The sequence below is a fragment of the Pseudochaenichthys georgianus genome, chromosome 22 (assembly GCF_902827115.2).
Source record: "Pseudochaenichthys georgianus chromosome 22, fPseGeo1.2, whole genome shotgun sequence".
In the NCBI taxonomy this organism is placed as follows: domain Eukaryota; kingdom Metazoa; phylum Chordata; class Actinopteri; order Perciformes; family Channichthyidae; genus Pseudochaenichthys; species Pseudochaenichthys georgianus.
Window position 1 is genome coordinate 4,048,968 of NC_047524.1, and position 18,835 is coordinate 4,067,802.

The following is an 18,835-nucleotide window of genomic DNA, read 5'->3' on the forward strand; positions in this document are numbered from 1 at the left end:
AGCTCTCAGATATATACAAAACATGTCTCTGAAGTGTTTGGCTCCAAACACCAAACAGATCATTGTAGCATTACCCATAATCCCCTCTGTTTCAGCCCTGTTTCCAAAGTGCTGATTCTCTGTCTGTTACTTTAGATGAAAATAAGGAGCCCCTCCCCACGCCCCTCTGAGAGAGATTTGGTTACAAAGAACTCAATGGTGCTCTAGGACAGTGGTTCTAAACCTTTTTTCAATAATGTACCCCCTTTGAAGATTCAGCCATTTATTTTATGTTAATTAAAAAAACGCATTTAAACAAACTACTAATAGTAGATTAACTACTTTCTTCAAAAGTGTACAGTAATTCTGGATAATAAAATGGGAACAATAAACGGGGTGCTCTCTTTTCCTCTCCCGACAGCTCGTCAGTCTCGTGCAGCTCGCTGAACCTGTAATGAGTGACCCGACAGTAAAGAATACATATATGTATAACTAGTTTAGCTAGTTCCAGAGTACATGAACTAGCTAAGTGTATTTTGCTCCGCTCAACGGTCCGTCACAGCGGCGGAGCTGTGATCATGCAGAGCTGCGTGTTCTAATGTAAATGTTCCCCCTTTGAGCTACGTACCCCTGATCAGCGCAAACACAATGGTTAGGGAAGAAATGCCTATATAAAGAGGTACAGCTCAGCGCTGCACCATCAGTGTCTGATTCATTAAAACAACAACAGTAACTGAGAAACACTTAAATGCTACATTTCAAATGTTTACAATCCATCACTAAATTCTTGGCAAACCAATTTTAACATCAAGCAATAACACTAAGACGACATTAGTTGCATTGAACTGATCTTTTTAATAAGTTGTACAACGTAGTGAAACATGGGCTCGAGCTTCACTGAGGACCTTTGTCATTCTGACAGGGAGGCAACTGCAGTTATTACACTTCGCGTTTTGAAACATGTGTAACTCTGTTCATATAAAAAGTAAAACATATATAACTTCGTTACTTTTCCTAAAATGAGTATATTTATTTATTTTGGGGCGTGGGGAATGAAGAGAAAAAGATATATGAGCATTTTATGAGCATGGGATTTTGACCCCTCATAGCATAATGCTAGGGTTAGTGTTAGGGTTAATGCTATACTTTGCAGCCACACGCCGTTGCCAAGCAACGCTTATTGTTTAGGTCCTTTGATAAGCAGGCAGTCATATCATTAGCTAGAACTAGCTAGATCTGATAGATTTGGACATAAACGCGAGTGAAGTCTAACCGGACGCGAGAGAGATCAGATCAGCTGCTGCTGACGGAGAACACGCAGCTCTGCATGATCACAGCTCCGCCCGCTGTGACGGACCGTTGAGCGGAGGAAAATACACTAAGAGTTAGACCTAACACACTTGGCTAGTTTATGTACTCTGGAGCTAGCTAAACTAGTTATACATATATGTATTCTTTACTGTCGGGTCACTTATTACAGGTTCAGCGAGCTGCACGAGCCTGACGAGCTGTCAGGAGAGGGAGAGGAAAAGAGAGCACCCCGTTTATTGTTCCCATTTTATTATCCAGAATTACTGTACACTTTTGAAGCAGGGTTTCCATTAGCCGGTAATTACCGGTTTTTAGCTGGTAAAATTTATAAAAAACCGGTAAATTCAAAACCTGAGGGTCAAAATGTCTGGTAATAATTAGGGAGGCTCCGATCGATCGGCCGCCGGTCATTATCGGCCGATATTCACTCTTAATAGTTTGATCGGTGCTCTCTATAAAGGCCGATCAGGAGAGCTGGATCTGATCCATATGAACATAAACGCGAGTGAAGTGTGACCGGACGCGAGAGAGAGATCAGATCGGCTGCTGAGTCTGACCGAGACACGCAGCTCTGCAGAATCACCTGAAGCCCCGCCCTCTGTTTAGCGAGCTGCAGGAGCTGCATGAGAAACTGACGGGCTGTCAGGAGAGAGAGAGAGGGGAAAAGAGAGGCTCCGTTTCTCCCGTGTTATTATTCAAAGTTGATGTAAACTTCTGAATAATGTACGTTATCTACTACAAGTAGTTTGTTTGAATGTAATAATTATGTTGTTTGTTGTTTGTGGAATCATTTATTGAAAAATGAATCTGAATTTAAATTTAAAAATAAATTCTGCCCGGACATTTGACTGGCGAGAAAAAATCCTAGCGGAAACCCTGTTTTGAAGAAAGTAGTTCATCTACTATTAGTAGTTTGTTTAAATGCGTTTCTTTTTTCATTAACATAAAATAAATCTCACGTACCCCCTGCAGTACTCCAACGTACCCCTAGGGGTCCGTGTACCCCATTTGAGAACCACTGCTCTAGGAGGAGATGCAGGTGATAAGGTGGGGGGGGGGGGTTACCTTGGCTGCTGATTGGCTAATGGTTACACAAGCCAAAACAACTTGGGTGATCAGCTCATTTTCAGACAGGTTTTTATAGAAATGGATCAGGACAGAAAGAGAGAGAATCTTTTTTCCTGAAACTTTCAGAATCTCTTTCCACAGAGGGGACACATGTTGATGGGGAAGAGACATGAAGAGGGGACACATGTTGATGTGGAAGAGACATGAAGAAGTGGATTTTGCACAATCAGTGACCTTTATGATTTAAGTGTGCCAACCTGTCCCGTCAGAAGAGGCCTGTTGCCGGGCAGCAGCTGTGCGGTGTTGCCGCTGTTGTACCCGGACGTTGGCCCAGAGGAAAGGCTCAGGCTGGATCCGGTGCACAGGGTGCTGTTACTGACTCTGGTCCGGTGCCTCGAGTCATCCTGCCACACACAGGGGAGATGGGACGGTGACATTTTTGAAATACCGTGGTGTCGTAAATTAAACTGAATCATTCATATTTCATTATTTCCGGTCTCATTTATTGCCAGATGGGCAGAATCTCATATTAACATGATTGTGTCTGCCAATAAAGCTACATGTTACGACATTGTAAAGACACAAAAACTGACCTTGGCCTCCTGGGAAACGGCCTGCTGCTGAAGCCTCCTCTTCTCCTGCTCAGTTCTTTCTCGCAGTCGTTCTCGTGCCTTTGCAATCTCGGTCCTGGCTTCCTCTCGGGCTCGGCCGTAGTCACGCAACAGCTGCTCAATGTCAGACGGACACTGGCCCTCTGCTTTTGGAGGCTCCGGTAGAGTGCTCTGTTGCAGGGACTCTTTACGCTGACTGGGCATGGCGGCAGACACGGCCTCTGGTGGGGAGGAGCGAGGGCGTTTGCTGGGACTCAGACTGCGAGCTCTGCGGGAAATATGGAGACGTTCCTCCCTGTCCTGCCTCAAACCCTCAATACTCCTGCGGTGTCTGAGAGGAGAGATTCACAGAAATATAATAACTACAAGAACGCATTTTGAGGTAAAAACATTAGACATTTTCGATGAAGCTTTTTCCAAATTGTGCATTTCATTTATGTCAGATGTCACTACCTGTTCATTTACAACCCACAACGACAGGTTTTAAAAGCTAGCATTGATTTGTGTTCCGATTTGTATTCTCGTTAACATTGATCAGATATTTCCTCATCTATGATTTAATAAATGCCCACACCGGGTTGTATTTGGGACGTTCTGCCTCTGCCTCCTTGCTTGGTCGGGCCGCTCAACGGTCAGATTCACACTTTAACACTTTCAATCTAAATCAGTTTCATTGTTTAACCGCTTTTAAACTCTAAGACATGATACCTATTTTGTTAAATTAAAAAAATAAACATTAAGATTATTTTTAAAGAGGTTTTGAAGAAACTCAAGCAATGTTATCACATCAGTATCGACATTATTAAGTAGATGTGTCCATACCTTTCATACAGCTGCTGTTTGGTGTTCTCCGAGGCCGGTGGCTCCATCTCTTCTCTGCTCCTCGGGGACAACATCTTTAACATCGTGTCCGTCTCTCCCAGGCCGTAGTGCAGCTTTGCCTCCGTCAGCTCCACAGTCAGCGGGGTCTGCTTCATGTTGAGGCTGACCGTCGCCATCACCTGCTCCCTCTCCTGTCGCAGCCTCTCTATCTCTCTCGTCCTCCTCTCGCTCTGCACCATGGCCTCTTCATTTGAGCCGAAGCTCTCCATGTCGCTCCACTCGGCGCAGTTTCTACTCCTTCCGTGCTCTTTGGTAAGACACACGGCCGGTTTGTTGGAGTGTTTTGATTGTCGTAGGCTGATGCCGGTCCAGTTAGTGAACTTATTGTGCATTGGCAGGTCTTCTGGGGCCATCTGGTGCGGATGAGACGTGGACAGGCTGGTGATCGGTTTGATGTTTACTAGGATGTCTGTGTTGCACTCGCTGGGTGCCAGTGACAACGCATCGTCCTCCTGAATTTCCTCAGTCCTGTACCTGACCTGTGATAGGTTGTAGGAATCATGGCGAATATCTAAAGGGTCCTCTGCAGCTCTTGATGTTTTTCCATGCGTAGCTTGAGCTCGTTTGTGCATATCAGTGGGCCTTAAAATGGGAGAGATGTTGTTCGGCATTGCGGAGTCTTTTGTGAATGCAGAAGTCTTCCACTGCGGAGATCTCATCTGCCATTTGGAGTCTTCATCGGAAACATCTCTCCTGTCCGAGCCTGAATATCTACTCTCTGATGAAATACCGCTTAAAGAACACTTATCTTCGCTTTTAGGGCTTAAGCAGCTCACTTCCGTCACCTTCTCTCGTGATACAGATTCTGATTTCCAAGAGGAAACATCCTGTCTGCGCATTTGACCGTTTTGTGAAACAGTCGTGCGAGCAGATTGTTTGCTCGAAGACAAAGTAAGGTCGTCTTTCTCAGAACTAGGGTGTTTATTTAGTGTCGATTGCTTTCCCTTCGGGTTCAAATGTAATCTTGTTCCCACAGTGCGTATCGGGGATGATGCCCGGTCTGTGTGTGTTGCTTGTTTCTTTATAGAAAGCAGTGGGTCATTCCTCAAAGAGGGACTGTGATTTCCTTGGCAGCCGTTTTTCGATAATCCGTTTGAGATTTCAGATATTGCAGCACTCTTGTGGCAGACCGCCTCGGGCGTGTTTTGCTTTGAGCCTCGAGAACAAGCGGATCTTACATGTCTTTGACTTTCACCCGCAGACTTTAAAGGAGCCGTTTTCTGAGGGACATTCTCTGAGTGTGAGGCGGACCTTTGTGCTGCAGCAGAGGTGTTAACGCTCAGGTCAGGCATGCTCTGCATCTTCCTATCTGTTCTCTTCACAGCACAGTGCACATTTCCGTCTTGGGAAACACTGAAAACCTCAGAACCGATCACTTTGACGATGACATTGACTTCATGAGATTTAGACCTTTCGCTTGGCGTTTGATGAGCAGCGATTTCCCTCTCTGCTGCTGCTGAACACCTCTCTGTCTGGATCCCAATATCTACGGCTGTTAGAGTCGAGCAGTCTCTTTGTATGTGGCCAATCAACTCGCTGTAAGAGAGGCTGATATTTGACACGTTAACACTCCTCCGCAGACTGGACTTGAGGGCTTCGCCTGTTCTCATTTCCTGGACGTCGCCCAGCAGGTCGGAGGTGCTGTGGATCAGCTTTGAGAGGTGAGCCGACATGCTTTCCATACTGGCCCACGTTGGAGATTCTTTAATGTCTTTGGTTTTTGCAGGTACATCAGTGTAACTCCTTTTGTGCCGCTCTCTTCTCTTTGGAACAATATTTACCGCCTGAAGGCCACGCTCGGTTTGAGTGCTGTGCTCACATGTTCTTCTTCTTTGAGCGTGTGTTTTGCTCGTCTGGGACTCTTGCTCAGACGAGTACACAACCGCCATTTCATCCACCTGAGTGGAGCCATTACCAAAACCATTTTGAACATCGTTACATGAAGAACTGCCGCTCACTGAAAGATTGGCTAGATGATTGTGAATATCAGCGGGAGCTTGTTGACAGGGCGATCGCTGAGATGTTTCCTTTGCCTGTTCCTTGTAATCTTCTATACTGCTGAGCGTACTGGAGAGCCGCTTGTTGGTGGCGTAAGTGCTCAGATGGGAATAGAAAGGCGAGTTCTGCCCATTCAATCCATTCTCCACACTGCAGCATCTCGTTATACGTTTCTCAGTGCTGTGCAGAAGTGGAGATGTGCAGGAGAGGTCAGCAGCACTGCCGAAAGCTGGGTTCTTATAACAGTGTTGGTCCGAGTCACCGCCTTGCCACTGGTGAACAAAAGGGTTGATGTCACTGGAGGCAAAGTGCATGGAGGAGTCCTGCTGCGGGCCACTTTTCTTTGGGATGATTTGTTCTGCATTTGTCCTCTGTGACGTTGCTTGAGGGGGTAAAGAGTGTCTTTTTTGGATGTAATCTCTACTCGCTTTTACTTCACTTTTACCCTGAGTTCCAGCCAAACCAGCCTGCATTTTAAATGTGCCGACACACACAGCAGAAGATAAATCTGCATCTTCACCTGTACTCTGATCGATTTCCTGTTTTCCATTACCAAGCTTTACCCATTTAGAGGAGAGCCGGCTGTGAGGCTGTCTGGTAGATGTATCATCCTCGTCATCATCGCCATCTGACGATTTAGGAGAGGACTCAGAGGAAGAGGTGGGATGGGTCTGGATCTTAGTCTTTCTGAACCGCTTCGATTTGGCCTTTTTAGACATGAGAGCGGGATGATCTTTTTCATCACCAGGTGGGTTTCGCTCTACCTGGTTGGACACAAAGATCCATGGCAGCTTTTACTTCGGATGGCAACCCCCTTTGGTACATTTTGCTGAGGCGGCATAGAACCAGACATTCTTACTTCACATTTCGATTCTGCGAAGATCTTCGGTGTTATTGTCTCTTTGTCATTTTTCGCTACACTACCTTGTTTGCATAGTTTTACATTTTGCGATCTGTTGTAGTTCATGTTGACCACACAAGTGTGAGACAAGTTACTTGCACGAGTCTGTGGACAGCTGATCTCGTCCTCTGGTGTTATACGTGGTTTGACTCCTGTTGGGTTGACTGTTTCACCATCTCCATGACAGCCAGGAGAAACGGCCAACAATTTCATAAAGGAAAGCTCATTAGTGGATGTGTTCTGGCTACTGTTGCGTTCGTCAGGTTTGAATTGACTTCGACCATCCGATAATAATTGAATGGCTTCGGATGAGTCTGGACTATTTTGCAAATGTTCTTGTACGGTCCCTCGTGAGTTCTGTTTGTGCAAACGACTGTCTTCAACAGTCATTGAGGCTCCCACACGGACATCCTTTACACGATACCAGCTCTGAGTGTCCACTTGATTCAAGCCTGTAGTACCGATGACCGGATTAAGTTGGGATGGTACTTTTTGTTTAGCTGAATTATTAATTTCTTGAGAATGAATAGAGGAATTACTCATTGAGGACGAACGAATTGGCTGCAAGGCCGGGTTGCAAGAGTGCTCAGACCCTCCATGGTCATTCATCGCCAGATTTGATAGCATGCTGTTATCGGAAGAGGACTTTTGGAAAACATAAGCATCCATGGCTGGCTTGTTGGATGTCCCATCAGACAAATGATGAGCACGATCGATCTTCTGTGTTCCTATACTCGATTTGAGCCTGTTGCTCTCATGGCAAATCTTCAATTCGGCTGGCAGTTCTGACGCAAGCTGTCCACTTTCGTCCATCGTGTTTTCCCTCACCATCCTTTCCAGTGAAAGGCATTCGTTGAGGATGGCTCCTTCTTTCACCGCCTCACTCACTTCATCTCTACTCTCTCTTTCTATCCATCTATTATCATCAGTATTACAGCCAACATGACATGCAGAGAACGCCAAGGCACTCGTGTTTTGACTTCTACTCTTCCCGCCATCATCGCTGCCAATCAAGGACATTCTCATGTGCTCTTTGACCACTTCTGAGATTCTCCGGTCAATGGCGCTACAAATAGCATCTGACTTGCATATGTGTTTTGTACTTTCTTGATGTTTCCTGGGGTTATCTATTTGTGATTCCCCACCTTTGGTATTTTTTGGTGTCGATACATCTTTCTCTTCAACTACTTCCCTCTCCCCCGCTGAGCTACCTCTCTGTGGACTCTTGTCACGACATTCAGAGTCCTCAAAGATACGTCCAAGTTTCCGCCTCATGGGATCAGAAGCTGGCGACGCCTCTGAAGCCACTGACTCTTGTATTACGCTGCCATCAATACAAACATAATCAAATCCGGGGCTGTCAGCTTCCGCGGCAGACTGTTCCCCCTTTGAGTCACTGGTGGTATTATTGTCATCAGGCCAAGAATCATCCTGGCTGCCAACTGGAGCGGAGCGGAAAGTGACGAGCTCTCCGCCGTCGCTCCTTTTTGGAATTTTCAGGCTGCCGATGAAAGCCTCCTGTTGGTCTTTGTTCCTCTTCCTGGAATGTTTACAAGCGGATTTAACGAGTTCCTGCTGTAGTGAAGTGTGCTGCTCAGTGCCTTTGGTTCCAGCCTCGTCCAACAGTGCGTCCCTTGTAAAACACACGTATTTGGTGTTCCCAAACTCATACTGCTGAACATTTGTCAGCTTTTCAGCACCATCTAAACTGCATGGTACCTTATCTTCGATGGATGGTTTGAAGGCACCTGCAGCGTTCGACAAATTGCTCAATATTTGACCTCGGTTAGTAGGACCACCTGACACACGTGATTCAAAGTCAGAGGACACCGTCTCATGTACATCGTTAAATACCTTATTTACTTGTGATGCTTGTTTTCTGGTGTACTGGATCTCAGAGGGTGACACACAAGTGGTTTGGTTTAAGGTTAACAAGGTGGCTGGACTTGTGATGCACCCGTAGTCTGGAGTATCTATGAGTGACTTTGCGATTCGGGATATTTCTTCTTCCGATTGCCTCTCATAACCTCCTAGCGCTTCACCTGGTGGCGTTAGTATCCGAGAGTCTTTCAAATCCAATGTTTCTGATGCACTAATTGCAACTTCAAGACCATGTTTTAGCACCGTTACATTCACACCCTCAGTGCTGGTGGATGGTGAGCTACAGCTTCGAGATCCGCTCTGGTTTAGGCTGGTTGGACTCGGACTGCTCTCTTCACCTTTAAACATCAATTTACTTTGGAAAGGCAGAGAATCTGGAAGAATCCCGGGACTGTCTGCTACATCAGTGGAGGACCAGGCATCCGTGAGTGCCAGCATGTTGTCTGGCTCGCGCACACGGCAGCTGCTCGGGGAGCGTGGGCTAACCGTGGAAGGGGTCTGCATGTTCCCAAAGTCCTCAATCAATTTGTGTACAGTGTCTCTGCCTCTGGAGTCTGCTGCTAATGGGCTGTGGGAAGGAGGCGTTCTCCTTGCTCCCAGTCTTGATGTTGGAGAGCCTTCCTGGCTCCAACACGTCTCTGCTGGGAGTACCTGAGGTTTACGATGGTCGTCTCGATCCAAACTGATTCCTGCCTTTTTATTTAGCCTCGTGGTTGAACAGGATGAATCTGTCAGAAATGAGTACTTTGGCACTACTGTTTTGCTACGTTTTTCCGCTGTTTTGTTTTTCCCACTGCTGTCCACAGCTAATGAATCTCGAGACATCTGACTGTCCTCGCTCTCTGGTTCGCTCTGAGCTGCTTCCTCGCGTCCCAGCTGCTCTGTGAGGGCTGTCACATAAGCAGAGGACAGCGAATCGAGAGAGAAAAGGCTCTCACAGTCTGACGTCACTTCATCTCTGTCTTCTTGCTCTTCCTCCCATTGCATCAGTCCCTGCTGTGTCTCTATCCACCTGCTGGTCTTGCTCATCAGAGCCTCTGTACTATGCCAGCGCCTGTTTTTGATGTCTTCAAACTGAGTTTTTCGGTCAAGCTCCTCGCATGAGACAGCGGTTTTAACGGCACATTTGCTTCGGCTCATCATCGCATCTTTAAGGCTCCGGTCTCTTCTTTGTCTCCCGTGAAACTTGCTCGCTATCCTCCCCGGACGTTTGAGGCCTTGTGCTCCATTCACACCTGATGCTGGTTTTCTGAACACTTTGGAGAGAGCTGTTTTTAACCCCACAGAGTGAGAGAAAGTCTTCCTGATGGTTTCTAGTCCGCTGCTACCGGCATGGAGTTGAGTTACTGCGTTCGTGCACGGGACAGTCTGAGAGCTCATTTTGCGTGTTTTGGGTTCTTGTAGATTTTCTTTGCTGCTGGGCTGCACTGTAGTTCCAAGTGGCGACTTAAGAGAAAACGTTGAGAGTTGATCCGATCTGTTCTTAAAATTCAGGTCTCGGTTTGGCAAAAGAGGTTTTCTCTCTGGTCGTTCCCTGCAGCGCTGAGCTTGGGGCCCCTCGTTGGGTGTTAGCGTGAGGTTTTCAGAGGAACCTGCTCTACTCCGGCAGGCTTCACTTTGTCCTGAGAAGAGTTTACCGGAACAACTCTGGGATCTTTCCCGGGGAAGGCATTCATCAGAAACCCACTCCTGGTGGCTACTGGAGTCAGAGGTTGTGAAGGAATTCGGCATCAGTTCTGTGGATCTGTTTCTCTTGAGGAAGTGTCTGTTGAGGAAAGAACAAAAACGTTTTAAAATATTTTTTTTGGGTTTTAATATCTAAAATATTTAGGGACAAAAAATGTATTGTAATGTTATTACAGTTGGACTATGGTAATATCAAAATCACAGGATACACAATAAAGTGTAAGGCAACATTTCGAAATACAACTCTACAGACTTAAAGGTGGGGTAGGTAAGTTTCAGAAACCGGCTCGAGATTCACTTTTTGTTATATTCCATGGAATGCTCTTAACATCCCGATAGCAATGAATATCTGAAGTGCTTTGACAAAAAATCCACACAAAAATGTCATCTGTGGAAGCCGTAATACTGTAAAAAGTACAACCAATCCGGCCTACCTGCCTGTCAGCCTTCCATCGGGGCACACACTTATCTCGTGCCCTCATTGGTCATGTGCGCGTTCGTGTGTGTTGGGGGAGGGGCTCTATAAGGAAGTGGCAGATTTTCTCCGGTTGTGTATTTTCAAATTCTAGCGATCTCGGGCCGGTTGCTGAAACGTACCTACCCCACCTTTAAGTAAAAAGTCAATACTAAAAAAAGAAAAGAAAAATGAATGTGACTTATGATGCAAAAATGATCATTACCTCAAATATCGCAATTCATTTAATTTAATTTTTTATATATACTTTTTCCAAACTGTTCAACCCTTCAAAAGCCAAAAATGTCCACAATAATGTTCAATAGCCAACATTAGTTAAGCAAAAAAGTCAGCTCATTTCCATCCATGCAATTGACACACGTCACATGTTCTATGCGTTTACCTGAAGATCGGTGTGTTCTGGGGGTAAAGCCGGGAAAGAAGGTTTGCGGAGAATGAGTGTCTACGAGGGACAAACTGTCTCTCCGTGAGCTGTGTGGCGGTCAGCAGCTCAGGAGACTCGGGGCTCTCTGGTCCTGGAGGCAGAGCCTTTTCCAGCCGTTGCAATTCCTTCTTAGCTTCCAACATATGCCGCTTGCGTGCAATCCTCTCCAGCTGGTAGTGTAACTTCTTCCTTCGGATTCGGCTTTCGGCACGGCAGAGGGCGTGATGCTTCAGCAGTTCCTCCTGCATCGACTTCTTCCTCGCCCGAACCACGTGAGACAGACGGTATCCTGTCCGACCCTCCTGATCACGAGACGCCTGACTTGCCACTCGCTCCAGGAGGGATGCAGGGATAAGATCTACCTGAACCCCAGACTCTTGGGAGACTTTCTGCTCAACAGTTGTTAGGTGCTGCTTCTCCTGCAAAATCCACTGCTGGACTGTTGGGTAAAGATAACAGAAGGGAACCATAAGTGATATTTTAAAGGTCACCTATTATGCAAAATCCACTTTTTCATGTGTTTTCATGTGTCCCCTCTGTGGAAAGAGATTCTGAATGTTTCACAAAAAAAGACCCCCTTTCTTTTTGTCCTGATCCATTTATTTAAAAACCTGTCTGAAAATGAGCTGATCAGATTTTGGCCACTTTGTGATGTCATAACGATTTTTTTGGCTTGTGTACCCATTAGCCAATCAGCAGCCAAGGTAACCCCCCCCACCGTATCACCTGAATCTCCTCCTAGAGCACCATTGTGTTCTTTTTAACCAAATCTCTCTCAGAGGGGCGTGGGGAGGGGCTCCTTACTTTCATCTAAAGTAACAGACAGAGAATCAGCAGTTTGGAAACAGGGCTGAAACAGAGGGGATTATGGGTAATGCTGCAATGATCTGTTTGGTGTTTGGAGCCAAACACTTCAGAGATATGTTTTGTATATATCTGAGGCCTATAATATATTGATGAAAAAGAGTATAATAGGGGACCTTTAAACCTGCACAAAATATATCCACCAAAACTATCTAGAACTTCAAAAAGCTGACAGGTTTCTGTGTGAGAGACGACTTACCCTCAGTGTGCTGCTGTCGGAGGAGGGCCTGCTCCCTCTCCAGCTCTCTCTCAGCCCGTCTTTGTTCTGCCTGAATCTCCTGACGCAAGCTCTCCACGTAGCTCTGCTGCTCCTGCAGACTCTGCCTGGCAGCGGGCTCCGCGCTGGGGGAGAGACAGGCACCCAGCTGGCCGTGGAGATTCACTTCTTCAACACTATAACACAGGAACATAGATCCAGGTGAGAATATAAAGTGAGAACCTGATAGTGGAAAAGTTGTAACCTCACCTCACCTTGGAACAATTTCATGTCCAGAATTAAATAGTTAGGTGGTGGCAGGTTTAAAGTAAAGGCTACTGTTGTTGGTTTTCAGTTCAGGGTCTTAGCCGTTAGTTACTAAGCAACAACTGACTCGCACTGTAAAAAGCTAACTGGGATTCTTCACCATGATGGTGGCTAATGGAAACACATGCCGTATAACCAACTGAATACGTTTGAAGCATTGACCCATTTCTGAAGCGTGAACATTTCAAACCATATGTATCTGTGATCAAATATGTATGCTGTGAGCTGGCAGAATAAGCTCTCGCATACAGTAACAGAGGGAGACATTTGTTTTAGTATTTCTGTGTGCAGCGTTTACCTTTGGTCCGGCGTGAGGGGACATAGATCAATGTAGGTGCAGCTCACCCCACCTTCACTTGCCTACAAATAGCAAAGAAAATATCAACTTTAATATTCACCAGTTCACACACACACACACACACACACACACACACACACACACACACACACACACACACACACACACACACACACACACACACACACACACACACACACACACACACACACACACACACACACACACACACACACACACACACACACACACACACACACACACACACACACACACACACACACACACACACACACACACACACACACACACACACACACACACACACACACACACACACAATGTATCAAGAGCTTCACATTATCATCTACTGCTGCATCCGCTTATCATGCATATTATCCAGATTGCCATCTTAACCACAGCATCATTTGTATTGTCAGAGGAGCAGCACCCACCCGTCTGCGTTCCCGGAGGACGGCTGCCTCCGCCGGGTGGTTGAAGCGGAACTTATGCTCTCCTCCCAAGCTGATCACCGTCCCTGGAGACAGAGAGACATCTGAAGCTGTGCTCATCCTGCAAGCCGAGGACATGGCTGCAGTGTAGCAGTGCGTGTCTATATGTTTACCCTTGGGAGGAATCTATCTGTGCCCCTTTAAATATGCATGCATATAGATAACATTATCCATTAACCCCTATATGTTATCTGTTCAGTGTGTGTATATAATGATTCATTAACCTATATGTGATAATCAACATAGTGCACTTATTACATGACAGCCTTAATGCTTCGTGTCAAGTCTCTCTTGTGGTTTATCACTTTATCTTCCTCCCTCTTACACATGCCATAACTGAGCTAATCTTCATTAGGATGCATTAGGATGATAACATAAACATGTGTGTTTATTATGAGCCAAATAGAAGTGGTATGCAAGTTCACAGGCTTAGATCACATATAAATAAAAACTTGCGACAGCTCCCTTTTGCCGTGTGCTTTGACTCAAAATTAGGGCTGCAACAAACGACTAATTTGATAATCGATTAATCTATCGATTAATGAAACGATTAATCGAGTATTCGGACTATTACTGTATGCCTTGCACAATTTCTCAAATGTCATCAACTTTTAGATGTAGCTTGAGGTTGTTTTAGGCATGTGGAAACTAACAATGAAGATGAATACTTGATTCAAAAATACATATATTATTAAATTAACTTAAATTGTTTACAAAATTAACATTGCTTTTTATTTAAATTAAATAAATAATATTTCACATCAAAAGAAACAACAGTGTTTTAACAAATCGTATTAAATAATGTGATGACAGAACTGTGAACAGAATAGCTGAAACTTTAACAAACTAAATAACTCAGTTTCCTCTAATCATTAACCCATGTTTGTATAATGTAGTTAACTCCGTGTGTTGCTGCTAGCATACATAACACTGACCTGACGTGGAAACGTTACTCGTGGACGGGGCTACAGAGCTGCTAGAGAGACAGTCGAACCCGGTGCATTTCTCCGTCTGAATCTGGAGCACTTTTGATAAATGTTTAGGCAAATTGCTCGTGTTACCGCCCTTACATGCTAAACTCTTATTGCACTTTTGGCAACGAGCATTTTCCACATCGAGACGGGTAAAGTTGAACCATACCTCGGAGCGCGTTCTCTCCGCCATCCCCTCCGTGTGTTGCTGCATGTTGCAGCCGCGTGTGTGTAAACCGCCCCGCCCCCTCGCACACAGACGGGAGAGAGAGATCTCGTCTGATTGAAAATACATCATAGACGCATTTGTTTGTCTTTTTGCATATTAGAAATGAGTTGGCGACACTAAGACTGTGATATAATGTTTATGTAGCAATAATACATGACATATATTTTTTAAATGTCTCCAGTACCGATAAAAAGACTGATAACGTTGGAGGTTAACGGCGCGTAAAACACACGTGATGACGTCACCAACGAATCGACGACTGAATTAGTTGGCAACTAATTTGGTCATCGATTTTAATTAAGTCGATTAGTTGTCGCAGCCCTACTCAAAATGCAGTGGGAACAAACTGTGGAGCTGACCTTGAGCCAGTCTGCAGGGCTCAGTGACCTCTCTGTCGTTGAGCAGGCAGACGCAGCCGGGCAGCGGCCTGAGTGTCACCACACCTCCGTGGTTTTCAATCTCACAGCTGGCACTTTCCTGCAGAACTACAAGCAGAGCGCACGGGAAACACAATTGCACTTACAGATTGAGAAAGTTTACAGACGCAGCTTCTGCACTGATGAATATATTCAGCACAACATGCAGCATTTAATTCAAAGTGAACATTCAATGCATGTTTAGTCTCTCAAGCATCCAGTATGCTGCATTTCTACTCTGCGATAAGGCAGTGTTGCTGTAAGACGGTAATGTGAAACAGTTCATTGAAAAGTCTGGTTATACGGTTTGAAAAGGAAGCCGGATGGAGAAACATGGACAATGAATGAATTAATAATACCTATTTGTGGTTCTTTATACTGTTCCTGAGGTCCTATATGGGTAACTCCTTCCTGTAAGAAACAAAAGCTTTGTCTAAACATATATTCAAATTCTAAAGAAACAAAACAACTATTGTGCATTGTTGACATTAGCTAAATGTGCTCAAAACACAAACACATGGTTATAATGACAGGACTTTTACACAATGATTCAGATCACTTCTAATCTCCCCCGAAGCTGATCGAAAAGATATCATTTGTTTACTTTGAATTCTTATCTAATGGGATTAAAGGCTTTCTTATATGGTGTCAGGACCACATGTGTTCCCAGGTGGCTTCCACTCTTCAAATGCAGGGAACAGTGTAATTGTCAGGCCTAAGGGTATGCTTGTCATTGTCAGAATCAGGACGGCTTAATCTCCCCCGAGTCCTCGCCTCAGAACTAAGAGCCTCTTATCCAACCGAGCCACACACACACACACACACACACACACACACACACACACACACACACACACACACACACACACACACACACACACACACACACACACACACACACACACACACACACACACACACACAACACACACACACACACACACACACACACACACACACACACACACACACACACACACACACACACACACACACACACACACACACACACACACACACACACACACACACACACACACACACACACACACACACACACACACACACACACACACACACACACACACACACACACACACACACACACACACACACACACACACACACACACACAGGAGATTGACAGGACAGTTGGAGGGTAGAGTGAAAAGAACAGACAGTAGAAACGCACCTTTTTCTCAAGAGTTTTTCTAGCAGAACAAAGAGAAATACTAGGAGGAGGAGGAGGAGGAGAGGGGGGGAAGTATCTAGTAGAAAGAAAATAGATGGTTTTAGTCAAGGCAGCTGTCAAACCAGTAACTTCAGAGTTGGAGAAAAGTAGAGCAAATGGAAAGAATGTCAGTTTGTGGGAGTAGTAGCATGTAGTTCAAACAAGTCATGCGTCTGTGGGGATGAAAGGAAACGTACAAAGAGAGAGACAGAGTGTACACATTTAATACCATCGAATGCAGCAAGCATGCATAACATTATTCATATTAAGTGCTACACATATACTAGACATTTTGATAGCTAATAATTGCATTGTAATATTCACACTGCACCGCACACGATTCAAAAGATACACAGAACGGGACGAACACATGGATGTGTCTTTGTTTTCCTGTTACCCTGAGGTGATAGAAGACGACTCCGGTGCTGAGGACGTCCCCATCGAGAGTCACTAGGTGCGGTCGGAGGGAGTTGATGAGGAATCCTGCCCGGTCTCGGTTGATGTCCACGCTGTACTGCTCCAGCAGCTCCTTCTTGTCTCTCCAGCTCTCCGACCAGTCCTTCGTCAGCTGCTCCACCTGAGGAGGATGAGGATTAAGGAAGGTAATTACGAGAGGAGGTTAAAACCAGGGGGGTAAATATCTGTGGTCAAGGAAATAATATGTATATATTTTTTAATACACATTCAAACCTATTTATTTTACTTAAAACAATATATTCCTGCACTTGAATGAATGCTTGTTGTTTGTATGTTGTCTTATCCTGAATGTTGTATGTCTCTTGTTTGTTTTTTTGTATTTTTGATGGCACCTTAAAAAGGAGTAGCTCTACTCCTCTCATTGTACCTGTATAAAAAAAAATAGGATAAACTGTATTGTAAATTATAATATCTAACTGTGTTACATAATACATGTTTATAGTTTAAACCGCAATATTTCCCTTTCATTTCCCAAGAGGTTTCAAAGTAAAGCAAACGGTGACAATGTGTCAGAGGAAGATCCACAATTACTCCCACCCAAAGTGTTTGTGATATTCACAGACATCTGCTGCCTTACCAATACAGCAGAGGAAATTGAACCGGAGCTTATGTGATGGTTCTTTTGTGTGGTTTATTTTTTAGGAAAAGACGTCCTAGAAAATCCACAGACCTCACAAAGACTTTTTTCTGTATACATTTTCTACAAAGAAACATATTGAGTTGGAAAATGTGTTCAACATAGCTTGTGTAAACTGGTTCTTTAAGTCACAAGTGTCAAACTCCAGGCCCGGGGGCCAAATCAGGCCCTTGGTGAATTTAATTTCGGCCCGCAGGATAATTTTTTAATTACTATTAGATCTGGCCCGCCGGTATATTGCACGCACACCTTCACTCCATCCTGAGGGTCTCCTCAGCTCAGAGGCTGACCCCAAACATTGATGACCTTGCTCCCAAGATGAGATGCCAAGTATCTGAACTAGCATCACAGAGCAGCACACTGAGTTTCAATGGATATTTCCTTCTGCACTTTTTCTCTCACGACAACAGGGCATGTTTGTTTTTTTCTTTGAGGGGAATAGTTTTGTTGAAGCTGTTGTTGGCCTGTGGAGAAATGTAATCATAAGAAATGACTGAGGAAAAGCTGCAGATAGAGCCATAAGAAATGAATGCAACTGATTATTTAATGTTTAATGTTGTTTTTATAGGCAATCATTGTTAGTTCCAGGTTTAATATGTGCAATAAGTTCATTTCAATAAGTTTTGCAATAAACATTGAACCAGTCCGGCCCTCCACTAGTAGTAAAAATAGTACCCATTTTTTTATTTTGGCCCACTGTGTATTTAAGTTTGCCACCCCTGCTTTAAGTGTTCATCATGCACCTTTCACATGTCTTAAACCATGTGAATGGACTAGGGTTTGAAATCAATGTCACCTGCTAGATAACAATGCTTGGCCGTACGGGCATTTGTGATGACAGACTTATAGGAAGTAAGTGATGGTTAAGATGGTATATTCTTCAGGAGAGAGGCGCACTGTCCCCAGCCTTCCTATTATATGTTGCCCTGTATTTCTTTATAGTGAAATGAGTGTCACACGATGATGCGTCAAGGACGACTCGATCCGTCAGTGGATGAAACCATGCATGTCCACCCTGTGTTACCTTCAGTTCGTTCTGTAGCACGATGTCAGAAAGATTTCCATCCCTCTCATCGCTCAGGGATGGACTGGGATTACGTTGCTGTCAGTCGAGAGGGAGAAAAATGATCAACAAAAATACTGCGCCTTAGGGAAATGTCACAAGTGTCACAATTCAATTCAATCGTTTCCGCCCAGGGGAAGAAGAATCTCACAAAGACACAAAGAACTGTATTAAGCCGTTGCTATAAAAACATGCAATGTGGGAATCTCTCTTATTGAAAGCCTTACAGTACTAAGAAAGAGAGTGGGTGTATCCCCTGGAGAGTAAGTGCTATGCTGTAACGATAAAAAGCCTCCATACCATTTCAAAGCTGAGCAGCATGCTCTTCAGCCTGTCAATCTCCTCTCTCAGCTCCCTGATCAGCCGAACACTGGCATCCTGCACACAGAGCACAGCAC

At 44.8% G+C, this 18,835-nt stretch overlaps 1 protein-coding gene across 1 annotated transcript in view; it reads right to left on the reverse strand.

Moving 5' to 3' along the window:
* Nucleotides 1-18,835, reverse strand: part of stard9 (StAR-related lipid transfer (START) domain containing 9) — a 55,066-nt gene that overhangs the window by 8,799 nt on the left and 27,432 nt on the right. The window contains 13 exon segments of the mRNA XM_034111018.2: nucleotides 2,616-2,762; nucleotides 2,952-3,300; nucleotides 3,792-6,622; nucleotides 6,625-10,396; nucleotides 11,175-11,655; nucleotides 12,280-12,473; nucleotides 12,902-12,963; nucleotides 13,357-13,439; nucleotides 14,973-15,098; nucleotides 15,389-15,440; nucleotides 16,658-16,837; nucleotides 18,399-18,476; nucleotides 18,738-18,815. Coding sequence (XP_033966909.2) covers nucleotides 2,616-2,762; nucleotides 2,952-3,300; nucleotides 3,792-6,622; nucleotides 6,625-10,396; nucleotides 11,175-11,655; nucleotides 12,280-12,473; nucleotides 12,902-12,963; nucleotides 13,357-13,439; nucleotides 14,973-15,098; nucleotides 15,389-15,440; nucleotides 16,658-16,837; nucleotides 18,399-18,476; nucleotides 18,738-18,815 — 8,433 coding nt within the window.